The sequence below is a fragment of the Eschscholzia californica genome, unplaced genomic scaffold (assembly GCF_041429995.1).
Source record: "Eschscholzia californica isolate CP2 unplaced genomic scaffold, dmEscCali1.0.p SCAF_5, whole genome shotgun sequence".
NCBI lineage: Eukaryota > Viridiplantae > Streptophyta > Magnoliopsida > Ranunculales > Papaveraceae > Eschscholzia > Eschscholzia californica.
Genome location: NW_028238472.1, coordinates 48,858,638 through 48,875,750, shown reverse-complemented (window position 1 = coordinate 48,875,750; position 17,113 = coordinate 48,858,638). Strand labels below are relative to the sequence as shown.

The 17,113-nt window shown below is 36.7% G+C and overlaps 2 protein-coding genes across 2 annotated transcripts in view; both read right to left on the bottom strand.

Annotated features, from left to right (window-relative positions):
* Window positions 1-275: 275 nt before the first annotated feature.
* Window positions 276-1,877, bottom strand: LOC147540050 (RTF2 RING-finger protein). Its single transcript, XM_086639433.1, has one exon. The coding sequence runs from the start codon at window positions 1,600-1,602 to the stop codon at window positions 463-465; it is 1,140 nt and encodes a 379-aa protein (XP_086495559.1). The 5' UTR covers window positions 1,603-1,877; the 3' UTR covers window positions 276-462.
* Window positions 1,878-4,190: 2,313 nt separating this feature from the next.
* Window positions 4,191-17,113, bottom strand: part of LOC147540046 (Vps51/Vps67 family (components of vesicular transport) protein) — a 45,486-nt gene continuing 32,563 nt past the window's right edge. Inside the window, exons 2-21 of the mRNA XM_086639428.1 lie at window positions 13,818-14,182; window positions 12,600-12,739; window positions 11,861-11,915; window positions 11,656-11,763; window positions 11,248-11,346; window positions 11,022-11,099; window positions 10,688-10,765; window positions 10,168-10,338; window positions 9,178-9,278; window positions 8,990-9,057; window positions 8,137-8,210; window positions 7,631-7,697; window positions 6,990-7,105; window positions 6,336-6,602; window positions 6,109-6,225; window positions 5,824-5,895; window positions 5,680-5,730; window positions 5,239-5,466; window positions 4,978-5,154; window positions 4,191-4,573 (exon numbers count right to left, since the gene is read on the bottom strand). Of these exons, the coding sequence (XP_086495554.1) occupies window positions 4,448-4,573; window positions 4,978-5,154; window positions 5,239-5,466; window positions 5,680-5,730; window positions 5,824-5,895; window positions 6,109-6,225; window positions 6,336-6,602; window positions 6,990-7,105; window positions 7,631-7,697; window positions 8,137-8,210; window positions 8,990-9,057; window positions 9,178-9,278; window positions 10,168-10,338; window positions 10,688-10,765; window positions 11,022-11,099; window positions 11,248-11,346; window positions 11,656-11,763; window positions 11,861-11,915; window positions 12,600-12,739; window positions 13,818-14,000 (2,376 nt within the window). The 5' untranslated portion in view covers window positions 14,001-14,182 and the 3' untranslated portion in view covers window positions 4,191-4,447. The remainder of the gene's footprint in view (window positions 4,574-4,977; window positions 5,155-5,238; window positions 5,467-5,679; window positions 5,731-5,823; window positions 5,896-6,108; window positions 6,226-6,335; window positions 6,603-6,989; window positions 7,106-7,630; window positions 7,698-8,136; window positions 8,211-8,989; window positions 9,058-9,177; window positions 9,279-10,167; window positions 10,339-10,687; window positions 10,766-11,021; window positions 11,100-11,247; window positions 11,347-11,655; window positions 11,764-11,860; window positions 11,916-12,599; window positions 12,740-13,817; window positions 14,183-17,113) is intronic.

Sequence of the window (17,113 nt, the reverse complement as noted above, 5' to 3'; positions counted from 1 at the left end):
ATCTATTATAAATGAAATGGTGCATCATAAAGAATATATATTGTCTAGGGAAATACTTCAAAACATAGTGCAAGCCAAAATGGCGTATTAAAGATGTATACCCTTAGCGTACCCGATATTCACATGGTAGCACACCACGTACCGGTACCCGTACGAGCGTTCCACACAGTAACATTGATTCTAATTACATTCTCATAAACCACTAAACAATAACAATCTAAATTCAATAAGCAATGATTCAAATTGCTGCAAAAGTTAAGTATGACAGATTCATGTTTAAACCATAAGAGAATTAATAACATTTCAGTGAAGAAGAATTCAACACATTCAAACTCAAGTTAAGATACAACCACAAGATTCGAAGAATATGATTTGATTTCACAACATTTAAACAAGGCTTGCAAATTAAACTCGAATGCTATAACTTTAAGAGAAAAAACAAGTAAAAGGCAATAGACGAAATCAGTTTCTACCAAGTGGAAGAGATCTGCACATATAAGTTTCTTTGAAATCTGATTTCTTCGACGAAGTAAAGATAGAAGCATATACCTCTTTTGTAGCATTAGCTGGTGCAGTATCAGAAGCTTTAAATCGTTTCTTCAACGAACCAGAACTTTTCGTCGTCTCCTTCGCCGAAGAACCCACATTTGTTGTAATCTTCCCATTTACTTCTTTTTTACCCAAATTAACATCTACATCTTTCTCACTGATCCCATGTTTCATCCCACTCAATCTGGTAGAAGAGTCAATTTCAATACCAATATTATTAACATCCAACCCATTTTTCACCTTCTTCTTCTCCTTCTTCTCCCTCAATTTCGCCTTCTCCATTTCCATTCTTTCCTTCAATTCTTCTACTTCTTCCACAGACCCATTAATCACAATCTTATCGAACTCCGAAAATTCTTTGTGACAAACAAGACAGGTAGAAGATTTAACTTCTTTCAAAGCTTTTGCACTCAAAATATGCCCACAAGTCTTCAAAGCAAAGAACTTGTACTTACCATTAAACTCAACCCCTGAAATTGGACACTGAAACTTAGTTTCAGAGTTAATTTCATCCCTCGAATTCTTCGACTTAAATGATAGCTGAATTGGAATCATATCCTTTAAACCCCTAATATGACCAAATTCTTTAGGTAATTTCTTCCCCAATAGAGCCTCAACTAAGGGTTCCTTGTTAAACAAATTCCCAATTCGATCAATAACACAAGGGGGTTTCAGAGGTTCGGATGAAAGTGAACAAGTAGTCCATCTAGATAACCTAGTTTCATTAGGATCAGCTTTATCAGGTTTTTTAACAGCGTACATATTAAGATAACAATCACGAGATTCAGCACAAGTTGAACCGCCATCACCACCACCACCAGAAACCCTAATTCGAAGAACTAAATTGGAAAAGGGTTTGACTTGTAAACTAGAAAGAGTAGAAGTATCTCGAAGGGGTTTTCCATGGAATGAGAAGTAAAGAGAATCTAGGGTTTGTGATGGTATGGTAGTAGGGAGAAAATTGAGTTTGAGATTATGAAAAGTTAGGTTAGGATTTACCATTAGGGCTTTAGATGGGAGTTGAAGATCTGGGGATTCAACGAAGATCTGCATATTGATCTTTTTGCCTTTCTGCTTGTTTCTTCTCTTTCTCTCTCTATCTGGTAGAAGAAATCAGAAACCTTTTTATGAAGGAAACGTGAAGCTAGAGAAGGACTTGAGACAATCAACCGACCTGAAGAGAAGAAGCAACAAAAAGAGAGAGAGAGAATTACCCTTTGGTGGATATCCTGTTAAGCCCACGAGATCTTCGGATCGAGTCTCGGTTGAAGTACTGTAGTAGATGTTGTCGAACTTTAGGCTCTTTGTTGTCAGGCTTTAGACTCTTTGTTGTCAAATCCTCTTTAATTATTGGTTTAATAGGGGGCTAACAACGGGTAGTCCAATTCCGGAAAGCGGAAGTTTCAGGTTTGATCTCATGGAAGTGCAAATCCAGGAATATTGAACTTGTGTATAAATAAAGTAGTTTCTATAGCCTTTAGGCCATTTGATTTTGCCGGATTTTAGACCAGTAGTAATTCGACAGTTACCGTGTTGATCACATCGTATCGATATATCAATGCCTTTGTAAAGGCACACGCTATTGGCGCCTCCAGTTTAAAAGAGTCTCTCAACATTTAGAAAATGGTCACAAATATTTCTAATAAGAACAAACACTCTCAACACATCTTCGTCGTTGGACACCCACTTTGCAACACATAAATTACAGGTTAAATTTTATGAAGTGAAAATCCAAGATTTAATAAATTTTAATATAAATAAAGTAGAGGTAAATTAGATGGATTTTAAACACCTTAAGATGACGTTCAAGGACATATTCATATAGTCTTTAGGACAAAATCAGACAATCATATTGCTTATTTATTCATGAATCTTGATGTGTCTTTTTGTATTATCTCTTCACGATGTATCAATATCTTATAACGATGACTCTTGTAGTCAATTTTCTAAAAATAAAACATCTCACTTTTGTGTTTGACTAGAAACGGGTGGGTTAGAGCAGATTCGTTTTAAGAAAAAAATGCCTCAGATATTATCTCAACATTAAATGCTTCAAAGAACTTTTCCACAGATATTCGAATTTGAGAGAAACAAAGTTTGTGAGTTCAAGATGCAACACAGAGATAGAGAAGAGGAAAGCAGAAAAATTGATGGTGATTTTGAGGTGATGATGTTCTGAGGTGGTGGTGGTTGGAGGCAGGAGCGAGCCCACATAGGGGCACGTGCCCCACGACCCTAATGTGACTCGTATGTGTTAAATTGCACTTGTCACTATATTATATATCTATAGTTTCACTTTTTAAATAGAATTCTTCTCTAGCTCAAGTGATGAAATGTTTGGATTACAATGTGGAGGTTTTGGGATTGACCCACACACAACTCTTTTTTTTTCCTGAATTTTCACTACTTACACTTTTTTCCTAGAAAGTCTACTATTTACGTTAGTTGAAAGTATTGTTTGGTTTAAGATGACTTGCTTATTGAAAATACTTTATAAAGTGCATGTTTGGTCTAAAATTGGGTCTTATAAATTGAACTAATTCAATTTTGGCCTCCTCAAAGTGACCAACTTAATAAAACGACTTCGTAGAGATGATGAGTTTTCTAAGTAACTTCCTTAATTTTGATTTTGTTTGATTTTTCAGTGACTTGTATTTTGGACTTCAAGATTGTTTTGTTACACGTTTGTTATAGTAAATATGTTATTAGAAAGAAAAGTTTATCTTTATTTTTTCCCATTACGATCACTTGCTCTTCATCATCTCCACCATCGTTTTCTTAATCTTCACCACTATCTCTTCATCCTCTCCTTTGTTTTTTATTTTGATATTTTTTGGGAATGCAGTTGGGGGAAAGATCCCCAAACCATGTTGATGAGAAAATTAGAGATTACTTGTTGTACGTCAAAATTACCATGGAATATCTAAACTATAAACAAAATTTTGTTGAAAATTTTGTTTTTTGATTCTAACCCTGATCGTATACTATGGAATTCTTTCACTAACTATAACAAGAAAATGCCCCCACTCATAAAATTGTCTGGCATCGCCACTACTTGGAGGTCAGGGTCATAGCATTTTCTAACATATGCCTGTAGGAGGCATATAAATTTTCTAACATATGCCTGTAGGAGGCATATTACAACATAAGTTGTTTTTTTAGGATGGTCCCAAGGATCTTTATATCCCTTGGGGCGAATTATAGTGCTCATCTAAATTCATGATGTAATACATATTATAATCAAGATTTTTTAATGTCATTCAAATGTAATTACTCTTGGAATCCAATTTGAAAATAAAAATATAAACAATTTTTATTTTTCGATCGAGATTCGAGAAACACTGAAATTAGTTTAAGCATTGAGAGGACTTCAATTGTTTAAAATAGAAATAAGTTCACCTGGACCGAGTTGAGCCACTCAAAACCTTTTTTTTTTTTTTTGAAACCACTCAAAACCTTTGTTCAAAGAAAAGATTGTGGGTTAAATAGGATAATGGTTTTCAATTTAATTTCTGGGTGACTTCTTTCGTGGGACGAAAACTAATCTCAATGCAAATTTAACCTGAAATATTCAGTTTTCGATTAAATATGGTTGAATGGGGAACCAAAAATATGGATTGACAATATTGTATAAAAACACATTTGTTAATATTACCGACGGACTTAACTGAATTGTGGAAAATTGAACATGAGTATTATATCCTACAAATACAAGTATTGAACATGGATATTGAACGAATTCAGTATTTTATCGATCTTTTGAACCAATCTGTTCAAGTATGATCCTTCATTTTGATGAAATTTCGAGAGATATCGAACACAAAGAAACATTTATATCTGTTAGTAACAAATGATGTTTTCGATTTGGTAATTAACAATGTCACCTGTCTTGGTTTGTTTATGAAGACATTGGGCTGTTATTCTGTTCTCTGCTCTTAGCCATCTTAGCTTGTATAAGTTTGTCTAGTATAGCCGGCTCCAGAGGAATCGGGTCGAGACACCTCTCAGCAGTGGAAACGGTTACCTGCGTATATACAGAACAAGTCACTCTATAATGTCTTCGACTTTTTTTCATCAACACTTCGTCCCATATTGACTTCCCGTAATTGGGTTACAAGTAGCACCTTTGTTTTATATATTGGCTACTGGTCGTAAGACCTTTTGGGTGGAATTCACGCCTAGGCTAGTCATGTGGGGAAGCCTGGGGTTGTCTAGTGTTAGGCCGGCTGGCCCAAGGCAAAAAAGCATCTAGTAGCATATGATACAGAGCTAAGTTGGTCACTGCGGCATATATCAGGCTAAGTTGGTCACTGTAGTGCCTAAATTAGGGAAAATGTGGCTGGTATTGGGAGGGATATAACATCAATTAGTACAGGACTAAATAAACAATTATTTTGATATTTAATAAAGAAAAAAGAACTTTTTTACCTCATCCAGCAAGAAGTCAATGGCAGCCTCATCTTCAACAATTTCTTTCAAGGGAGTTCTCAAAAACTGAAGGTCCAACTGAATTTGCTGAAATCCGCTTCTGTTGAAGGTCTGGAGACGAACAAATTCTTGCAAGCTTTTGAGGCTAAGCTTCACCATAGTTGAGACAACTGATTCCTGCAAACTCATGAGCAAATTCAGTCACTTGATTCCTTCTGATGAATACTTACCTCTAGTAGCATTATAGAAGTTAATTAGTACCTGGGTGTATTCAACTTTAGTGAAAATTTCCATTTTTTGCTTGAACAACTTTGCGAGATGGGTCTCCAGAAGTTGGCTTCTAGCCCGTTGAGCATTTGATCGGACAGTTTTATCTTCACGTAAAGTATTGCTGCGGGATGAAGCCGTGCTCCCATTGCTGTCAGACCGACGGTGTTTCCTAGGCCCTCCAGGTAGAATCTGCTTTACTTCATTCCTTATGCCTTCGAGCTAAAATGAAGATAAGTAAGAAAAAGGTTGTCACCGTTACATTTAGCTTAAAACCAACGATGATATCTTGATTATGCAATATAAAGTTTACGACTTTACGCAGTAGTCAACAAGCGTAAGAAGCGAAGAACGGAGTGAAAATAGCAAAATCACAATTTCATCCATGGGATTGGGAAAGCATCTCTACAACGATAAAAAGAAAGATTTGCAAACCTCTTGAAGAAGTAAATCAACAAACATGTGAACTTCTCGGGGCTCCTTGTGCTGAAATATTTGTCCACCACTAAGGTCAGAAAAGGTTACAAGTTTCACTAGCAATTCAATATTTCAAGAAAGAAAAATACAGAAAATACTTGCCTTGATCCAGTTAGGGGTTGTGAACCTTTTCCTTAGAAGAACTGATATTTTCTGAGTTTTCATATTTATGTACTGCATGAAGGAAGAATCAATTTAAACTTCTAGTATGACCAACTACTCTCCAGCCGCCAAAACCCACAACCATCTTTGAATAGATGAGACCTCTCATGGACCAATGGTTATGGGCTCTGGCGAGAAAAAGTGAAAGAAAGTGTAGAAGTAATTATACCCCAAGGAAAAATATATTAAAAAGTAATGAATAGAAGAAATTGGTTCTGTTCTTACAAGATGGAGAAACTTTTCGCCGGCTGCTCGAAATATGCGACAGATTTCGCCAGGAACAAATGCGGGTCCTTGTTCATAACGTCGATGCCCACCACCAGAGAAAGAAGCAGCTATTTCCTGATAAAACAAAGATGAGAACTTCTAGGTAACATAAAATCTAGGGAAGGAGCATTTGACCTTCTAGCTAATGCACAAAAAGAAACGAAAATAATCCACTAACTTCTTACCTCAGTAATTCTAGGAATAGCGCTTTGTTCTATAAATACAGCGAGCTGAGCTAGCACAAGAACTAATCCAGCAAGCACCTTCTCTCCTTTTGTTCCATCTTCTGAGCCTTGATTTTGACTAGTTGAAATAATGCCTCCTGAAATTCGAATGAAGTGATCATCAAGCTGCCTGAAGAAACTCTGGAAGCCCTCTTGCACCCAATCAATTATTAAGTCTCTTAGCTTCACTAGTAACTCTAGATTATCTTCAAGAAGCTGCCGAAATCCCTGGAGTGCATAATAAAGAAGGAAATCGAAGGAAATGTGAGTGCACATTATTTAACCGAAGGCCAATTTAGCAGATGAACAAGTTTGAACAAATAATGATAAAAAAACATGTTTAGAGAGTATACTATTACAAATTCAACCTAATTCGTAGTGAAATGGGAAAACTGATGTAATGACCATGTTGCAGTAACAAATGTTGACTGCTTGAAGTATAAGTTGCCATGTAATTTCCATTTCTGCTTCCTAGTTTACTACGTTGAAAGAAGTCCTTAACGTTTTTAAGAGGATCATGTATTGGTTTTTGGGAGGATCATCCATTGGACTATCTCCAGTTGGGCCACACAGGCCAGTGTAGGTACAGTGCAAAAGCTACCATCATGTGTTTACCAGTAAGACATCCATGCTTCCCTGAATCACTGTCTTTTTACTGCTGTCCAAGGCAACCTGCAATGAACACTCCTCTGTCCCTTCCTTTGGCTTGGTGTGTACTCTCATGAGGGCCTCTGTGGATTTAAGCAACAGCTCAAGTTAATATTAAATGTGTTCTAACAAAAAATGTGTCATATGAGACATACTTGGACACGGAAATGGATACACAAGTGAAAAGTACTGATCCAATTGACTTTATTCATTAAACGTTTAAATAAACCTATCATCAATATCTTCCATGGTAAATTGATCAATGTGAGATGATCTTTTTCCTGCAAGTTGTTGAGACACTCCTTATGGGGTCAGCAGGGAGATGACAGTACAATACGGTGCCTAGTTGAGGAAATGGTCTAATCATCATGCGTACCATCCAACTAAGTTCTGTTGTGACTGCGCAAGAAGTTCTGAAATGATGTTTTTTCACTGAAGATGATTCGTGTCGTGAGTAGAGTGTTGTTACATCTCCACGCGACCCCCAATAGACCACGTCATTACATAAACAAATGTCTGAATAAGACAAGGCACATCTAAACTATTTTCCTAGATTTGCTAGCATCGATTTCGACGAACCGCAAATATTTGAATAAATGAATAATCACCTGAAATATCTTGTAGAAGATGCGAGAATGCAATTGCAACATATTGCTTGGTAATATCTTGGGCAGCCTGAAAAGACACAAGTTCATTAGCATAATATCATCAACATATAGTGTTTACATTATGTTGTGTTGTATTCGCTAATTTCCGTCCGATGTTAAAATATTTGATCTTAACCCAGTAAAAACATTATAATCATAACCTAGACTTTTGTTATAGAAATGGAAAATAGTTGAAATCTAGATATGAAACACGATTTCAGATTTAAGGGGAAGGTCATATTGTTACAACAATTCCAACATAAATCAATAGGCAGTGAGTTCAAATATTCACTTAATAAACAAGCAAATAAAACTAAAGAGAAGCAATAACGACATAAAATCTGTATAAAGGAAAATTTGAAACTATAGTCTGAATTATTGAGCATAAAACCAAATGTTAATAAATATAATTTTGAACTGTGTAGAGCTAGTTATCAAGAAACCATGAGTAAAAAATTGTACAAGACCTGTAAAGAAAATTTTGGGAGATCAGCCTCGGATAATACTTCATCCATTTGTGTAACATTCTCCCAAAAAACTCCTGCAACCATCCAACATAAGACGATATCATGAAATAACACTAAATACTAGTTGAAAAAGTAAGGAGAGAGAGAAGATGAATGTAGCAAAATGTTTAGCATAGTCTTTCAGATGATGATGCAGGCGGAAGAACTTTTAGAATGAAAACCGTCAAAAGTAAAGTGAGCTAGTCAGCTAGATTGCATTGCATAATAAAAATTGAAAATAAACACATTATCATTTTCACACAAAATTGAAATCACTAAGCAATAAGCATAGATAGCGTGTGATTCACTTGGAACATTTTCTTTTTTATAAATCTTGTACTCTTCTGCATTTTGAATTAATTTATATTCTCCGCCTCTCCAGTACGTCTATTCTTCTATTATTCAAAAAAATTCTAAACAAGACCATAGCAATCAACTACCAAATTCTCTTATAAGAAAATACTTGCTCACTTGACCACATGAGAGCATTTAGAGTCTCCGTATATAAGCTTACAAGAGACCAAACTGGAAAGCAAACATTTCATACATTTTTAATTAATTCTTCATGACGCGTTTGTGTGCTGTGGGAAGGCAAGTAAAGTTGGTTACAAGAGTTTCAGTAATTGTGCCAGACCAAAGCTATACCAATACATGTCTGCATAAATAAAGAAAACCAAACGGAGTTGCTCTAATTTGTCAGAAAAATAAGACCGGAGTACCGGACTGGATCTATATGGAACTAGTTTATAAGTGAACATCAACAATTATGTCCAACTGACGATGAAATACTAATTATATGAAACAAGGTACTCACGAAGCATCGCCAATAGATCTTCTGAAGTAACGTTCTTCTCTAATCGATGTTGAATGGTCTTTGAGTGCCTTTTGGAAGCAAACGTCAAAATGATAAGCACAAAGCAGTGAGGCTCATAAACATTGTTGTCGAATAGACAAACAAATATTATATGAGGAAAAAAATAATATAATCAGCTATGGCGATACCTGGTAAATAGTTCTTTTGCAAGTTTAATGAGCTGCCCCTCTGAGTCTGGAAATATAACTCTATAAGCACGAACTGCTTCTGCAAAATCATGCATGGTGGCCTAAATAGAAACATAAAGTTAGATGATCCATTACCCTGACAATAACCTAGGTGTCTATTTAAGAGATAATGAACTCAAAGCTTTGATAATGTGATAGTGCGAACTATGCCAATGAAATGATACAGCAGAATAATAGAAATATGTTTGTTAAAGTTGAAATACAAGGCAGAAAGTTAATGCTAGTAGTAACTAGTAAGTTTATCGGCCAAAAGTTACCACAATGCCCTGTAAGGATTAAAGTGTGGTATTACAAACCAGGTCCTATTCATAATAAGGATACTATTGATTATGACATATATGCATATTAAATGCAAGTCAATGATTATGCCACTCAGTTAGTTCTTGGGTCTAGTTATCACCCATGGAATAGACTCCAGATTGTATTACAGCGTCAGCTGATGTAAAAGAATAAGTAAAGGCGGAGTTCAGCTACTCATTGTTAGTTTACTAGAGTTTTTATTTTTTGGATAATAGTTTACTAGAGTTTGTCATTGTTAGTTACGGCAAACGCAGATGTGAAGTTAGACTAGACGTTGTAAGGGATGGAAATGTCAATTGTGGTGGAAATGTAAATTTGGGCTAACAAAACCAATTTGTAGCTACGACCAAGACCAAGAACCACATAATTATGGAAGAGGGCCTTTTCTTTAGACTCTTAGTTTCTCTTTCGGTAGTGCTATTAAGTTATCTTATCGTCGAAGATTTTTTTTTTGAGAACGTCCATTAACCACCTTAATACATTTCGTGACATTAGTTGTTGAAGAAGACCAATTTGACTCTTCAATCTCTTTAATGTGTAGTCATATACACACTGAAAGAACATATACAGACAGGTCCCACCAAAACTAATTTTCCAGATGGAGTTGATCATATTAGGAAGAAATCCTACCTTGTGCATATGGGCATCAGTTGGTACAACAGAAACCACGTCGGAAACTTTTTCAAGTTTAATCGTTTGTCCAGCATCTAAATCAGTAGTCTCTACCCCGCTAGCGACAAGCTGGAGGTCCATGACAAAGTGCTCTAACTTTTGAAGCAGTTTTGTCTTCAAGCTGTCTACCTGTTTAGATAAGAGAAGAGATAAATTATCTTCTACATGGAAAAACTCAGAAACTGTACAAAGAGGATCTGAGGAGAGTACGAAAAAAGTTCCCAATGATGCAGCAACCAAATCCGTACCTTCGAATTCAATAGTCTTCCGAGGATTTTTTTTTTTTGAAAAAAAAATTTAAATTACACGAGATGTTCAAGCAAGTTAGTTTAGTATGTACCATATATTGATATTCTAGCAGCTTCTTTTATGTATTTTGATAATAAAATCGACTGGCCCAAGAACAATCTATCAATAACAAATGTTCATATTAACCATGTCTAAATATGTGTTAATAGCAGAAAAGTAAATTACCTACCGGAAAGTCCAACTGCTTAAGAAGCAATACAGCTTCTGATCTCGCTTCCGTAGGTTCTGAATCTGAAAAAAGTTTTTCCTGAGACCAACAAAGAGTCAAATGAGATCCCTCAATGAGCGAAACAAGAAATAAGGATACAGAGGTTTAGCTAACACTAGATGCATTATTCATGTCTTGAGTTGGGTGGATAAAACTTATAAGTGCTTTGCTGATCAAATCAAAAGTATGAGACTGTTGCAATTTTCTAAAACTATTCAAAATTCAAATAAATAGTGTATGCTTGTTGAAAAACCTTTAACCCAACACTAGCTAAAGAAGAAGATGGCTTTCTTACCTGCAGATTTTTTATAATAACGCTCATTGCTTCTTCAGATGCCCTTTTACAATCCTGGAAGGATGAATCACCATATGCCTATATGGAATAGTAGCACCATGCATGTGAGAACCAGTGCCATAATCTTGAGAATAACATCATTAAGATTTCAACAACAAAAGAAAATAAAAATAAAAAAATAAAGGAAATGACATGAAAAAGAGAAGGGCCAATCAGAGGAACTAACCTTAAAAATTGGCATCGCTCCAGTATAAAACTTAACTGCATCTACATAAGCTTCTTGCTTGATACACTTTGCAAGTCGAGTAGGAAGATCATATATGAACTGCTCTTTTCCACAGAAAGATGAAATTTTGGCTAGTATGCATGAGTAACATTCTTAAAGTTACATAAACTATATGACATTAGAGAAGTTTTACCAATCCAAATTAAGTGTTTCACGTGTTACTATTCTTTTTTTACTCCACTTATTTTTTTTAAAGGTCTCTTTTCCATCATGAAATACAATTTTGTTCCAGAAAGGCAGAAACCCCAAAAATAGTTCAAATATTGCTGCACTTATCTAATGACTGTTTTCAGGTTCCTTAATCTAGACGACAAGCTAAAAAATAAAATGATTGGGTTAATTTGATACCTGAACTTTCCGCAGAAGATTACGGGTACGATGAAGTTTCTCAATATGCTCTCGCTTTTCAAAAAGAGAAGTATTAACCACACCGCTTTTCGATTGGACGGACACAATCTGTATTATGAGAAGATGACTGGTAAATGTTTATTTTTAATCAAGATAATCAACCAACCCAGTTATTTAAGGAGGAAGGTGGTAATTGTCTGAACACCTTTTCTAGGAGCTGCTCCATGTTAACTTCCATACCCACAATGTTATTTTTCATCCTGCAGAGAAAGGAAACAAACTATTGTCCATGTTTATGTAGTATAAACTATTTATGTGACATACATTTACCAGTATCTCATTAAAAAACACTCTAGAAACGCCAACGAGGTGAAGCATGTGTTATAACTATTAGTCAGAGGGTTAGCAACATACAAGCAAGGGTCTCTAATGTCAGCCTAGCAAGGAGTTGTCATGGATACACGTGACACTCACTTCTTAGTGCTATGGTGAAATATGGACATTAACCCACACCTCCAAAAGACTTCTAGTTCTGGTACCAGGTTAACAATCAATTACTGTAAAAATTCAAAGACATTAAAAGAAAGTGACATGTATGAGAAGGTTAGGGTGAATCTGCTAGGAGTTGAGGCACACATACATAGACTGTACACACCGACAACTATCTCATGATCAAATCACATTTAGGGTCGGGACTATTCAGGCAGTTAGAAAACAATTTACTTCATAGTATATGTTGACTCCCACAACTATATTACAAGGGATATTCATAGATTTGTTGAATTTAGTGTAGTGAAGAGTGGGAGAAGAAAGGAGAGCTACAGATGTTAAACGCATAGTACTATAGCACAATCTATAGTTTTTAACTTCAATATGTTTGTAAAGCTTACAAGTAAAATTTCGGAATCCGTCATAAGAAAACGACTAATTTGTAACGTTAATACCTCTTAATCGTTTCAGTCGCACTAATAAACTTGTTATAGTTTTCGTATACCAGCATTTGCAAATCAGTATCAAGATTTTTTATTTCAGCAGCCATCTGAACATGCCTCTGAAGAAGGCCTTCCAAGTTCGACTTTTGAATCTGTAAATCGAGAGTAAATAAATGAACAAGCTTACCATTGAGAGATATAAACTCAGATAAACAGTTATTCCTAATAGTCCACTGACAAAACGACAAACACCAACAAATTATATCATCTGAGTAAGTGCCTCCCTATTCAGAGTGAAATCCCTGTGTGATAAAACTTGTATTCACTCTATTTGACAACTCCAGTAGAACAAAGTCCTTAGATCCTTATCTTCAACATATTGAAGTCTAACAAGTCAAATTTCTTTCTTTCCTTACCATCCAAAACATGGCATTTCGAATTGCTCTGCAAATGTCTGAACCTCTCATTTGTTAAGCTTTTAGGCATCCAACTCAAAATCAACTGGCAACGAGTGGAGAGGACCTAGATATTGTACTTGCGCGTCCAAAACCACATTTCTTGATTATAGTAGTGGGCCTATTCTTGCACGTCCGCTGACGTGGCTTCTTTCAGCCTATTTGACACGTGTCTTGTTGGGTAATGTGGAGCATGTTTGGTCGCTAGGACTATCATCTCGGGGTCTAGCTCTGATACCATGTTAAGTTTATCACCATCCAACTCAAAACCAATTGGCGATAAATTATCCCACTATCAAAATATATAGGAAATTTTAAGTATCAAATTCAACTATACGAAGTCGCCTCAATATCACCTAAAGTCACCCAGCTAAAACCGAAAGTCTCTGCATACAACCTCATAATTCCCAAACTTATGGGAAGTGTACTAAAATGTGTGTATGCTTAACCTTTCTGAACTCATTTAACCACTAATCAACATGATCTTTGAAATTACACTTAAAAGTTCACAATGGCAAGGGTAATCAAACCCTTCCTTTTAATATCAAAATGTGATCCGTATCAAATATAGTTCTTCATAATCTCTTTATCAAAATAAAAAAAATTTAAGAACCCCAAAAACAAAATTAGCACAAAAGGGGATCCAAATTTGAGGGAAGAGTTTAACAAAGATGATACTAATTAATATGAAATTGGACTGAAAACCCACTAAATTAATCAAATTATAAAGAAGAAATTCAATAAATTGATAGAGAAAAAAGATAGATGAGCGTACTAAGAGGTTCATGTACTGATCTGGATCGAAGAAAGGAGAATTGATGGCATCGAGAGAAGGTTGTTTAGGAGTAGAAGAAGTTGCAGAAGTAGTAGATGAAGGATCAGGAGCGTAGAAGCTTGATAACAGATCTCTCATTCTCTTCGCTTTGTCGTCTAACGGTGGTACATCGTCGACTGCCATTTTTTCTGGTCGTTAACCTCTCTCTCTCTCTCTCTCTCTCTCTCTCTCTCTCTCTCTCTCCAGAGAGCAGAATGAACAGCTAGTAAATGCAGATTTTCCAAGTAAGATCTCTCAAGACAGGTGATATTGGCACTTAGTATATAGATTAGGGGCACCATCCAATTTAGCATATAAGTATATAACTACAAGTATACAACTTATACAAAGATGTGCATTAATTTGATTTAATTAGTTTGACATATTTAGATAAAACCCTGTTCCGTCAACAATTGGTTGCCCAAGTAGTCCAATGTGTTGACATCAACTCCTAAATTCTGAAGGTCTCAGGTTCGATTTCCAGAGAAAGTGGTTTCCATGGTTTATTGAACTTGGGTTATTAAGGTATAAATAATGTTGTTGGGCTTTAGGCCATAGTTAAGTCGGGCTATAGGCCCGTTCTCTGTAAGAGTTTGAATTCGGCAGTTTCGTGCTTATCACATCTTTGATGTATCAATACCAATGTAATGACTATCATATATCGTAGTCAATTTCCACAAAAAAAAGAACCCATTCCAAATCTTGCCTTCCCCCACCACCCTCTCTCATGTCGATTTACCACCACTGTCGTCCAGCTTTCTCTCATCTTTGTTTTTTTTTCTCTGTCTCTCGTGGTCGAATCACCACGAGATGTAAAGTAACCAACTCGTGATCAGTCAGTAGGCCACGAGATGTTCGTGGGCGGTCCAGCGGTCTTGACTGACCATAAAACCCTCGGTCGAGTGTTATATAACCTTCGAGGAGGGGTTCAGTGGAGAGAGAGACATAAATACGGTAGTGGTTGGAAGTGGTGATTGTTGAAGGTGTTGGTGGTGGGACGGGAGGAAGATTGGAAAATATAAGGGTCACCTCACCTGTGATTGCAATCTGTCAACCCTTGTGTAGTGGTGGCCAACGGGCCGTGCCGTGCCGGCACGGCCCGTTTGGCAGCCGTGGCGTGTCAGACACGCCACGACCACGCCAGGCACGGCTTGAGCTGTGCCGTTCCGTTCCGTGCCCAGACCACAAAGGTCTGGGCACAGAAACGGCCCATGGGAACGGCCCAGCCGTTCCCGTGGCGTTTCCGTGGCCGTTCCGTAGCGTTCCCGTAGTCGTTCTCGTAGCCGTTCCCGTGGCTCCGACCCATTCAGAAATATTTTTTTTACTTGTCAAAAAAAGTAATAAAAGAAACATTACATTTTTTTTCAAGTAAAAAATTGTGATGTACAAAAGCTTTAGAATTTATGTCATATCTTTGTTTATTTTATTGAAAAAGAGTTGTATAAAGATTTTCCACATTTACTTTGTATTTTGTGGTTTAGGTGTGGGACTATCTTTACCACTTTATTGGTTTATTTTTTGGAAAAAAAGTTTTAGTTTGTTTCAAAAAAAAAAAATCTAAGTAAAAAAAATAAAGTAAAACCTCTTTTGTTAAATTCAAATATTACTTTTTTTTTAAGTATTACTTCTTTTTTAATTCAAGTATTACTTTTTTTAATGTTTTTTCTTTTTGTAATATAAAGTAGTTGTCCTGAAAATCTAACAATTTGTAAACACATTAGAATATTAGTACACCCTAAGTAATTTTTAAAAATCCAAATAACTAAATTGGGCCGTTGCTAGCGTGTCGTTGTTGCCGTTTCCGTTCCGTGTCGTTCCGTGCCCACGGGCCGTGCCGTGTACGATCCGTTCCGTGTCGTTCCTGCGTGTCTAACGGGCCGTGTTTAACGGGTCTAGGGCTCTAAAATTCCAGCCCCGACACGGCACGCCACGGAACGGACCGTTCCGTGCCGTTCCGTGTCCTCAAATAAACGGGCCATGCCGGTCCGTTTACGTGTCGGCACGGCCCGTTGGCCACCACTACCCTTGTGGGTGTGAAGAAGAAGGTGGGATGAAATCTAGGGGCATCCGAAAAAATTTCACCAAAACCTCTACCTATTTTTTTTGGCCGCGGCTTTGGGGCATAAAGAATAATCTCCGGGGAATAAATTCTCTAGGGAATCCATGTTTTTCTGTACATTCTCGAGGAAATATTATTTTTTAACCAAAAGTTAACTTGATCAAACATTGCCCCCTAATCTTCATCCTCTCCATCACCATCACCACCACAACTTTTCACTACCACCCTTTTGACTACCATTTCCTCCTCTTCTCTCTCCTTTCTTCTCCTCTCTCACTTACGGATACTCTCTCTCTCTCTATTGATCTCCCTATCTATGTCTCTCGATCTCTCATTGTTTCTCTCTCAATCTTTCATTGTTTCTCTCTCAATCTTTCATTGTTTCTTGATCGATATCTCATTGTTTTTTTCTCCCTCTCTCACATAAAGACACTGTTCCGGCGAAGGGAATACAGACACTGTTCCGGCGAAGGGAAGTGTTCCCTTCGCCAAAACCAGACCTCGAGGAGGGTTTTTGGCGAAACCCTTCGAGTATTTCGTGACCACGAAACATTTCGTGGACACAAAACCTTTTGTGACCCTGACTATTTCGTGACTGCAAAACGTTTCGTGGCCACGAACTCTGTGATCTCCACAGACAGATCTATACATACTGCAAGAGAGAAAGAGAACAAGAAAGAGGCTGCGAGAAAGAGAGATAAAGACGGCGACAGAAAAAAAAGAAAAATTAATCTACAAAGAGATATGTATACAACGAGAGGGATGAGAGTGATCTACAATGAAAGAGAGAAAGAACTAGGGTGAGAACGACATAGATAGTCAGTGAGAGTGAAAAAGATGATGAGAATGAAAGAGAGGACGAAAGGGAAAGAGAGAGAGAGGACGAGAGAGAGATGAAGATTAGGGATCAATGTTTGATGAAGTCAATTTTTGGATTAAAAGAGAAAAATGTCCTCTAAATCAATTTTTATTGACTAATTTTTTATTCCTCGGAGAATTTTCTTTATTCCCCAAAACCGCGGCCTTTTTTTTTTCGGAAGTCGGGGTTAAAGGGAACTCTACCTATTTGGTAGCCATTCACTAACCAAAGTGAGAATTTTTTTCCCACCAAATCAAAACAGATTATGGTTTTGATTTGAGTACTGAACAACTATTAAAAATACAAAACACCAACTAATAAAATCGGGATTATTGGGTG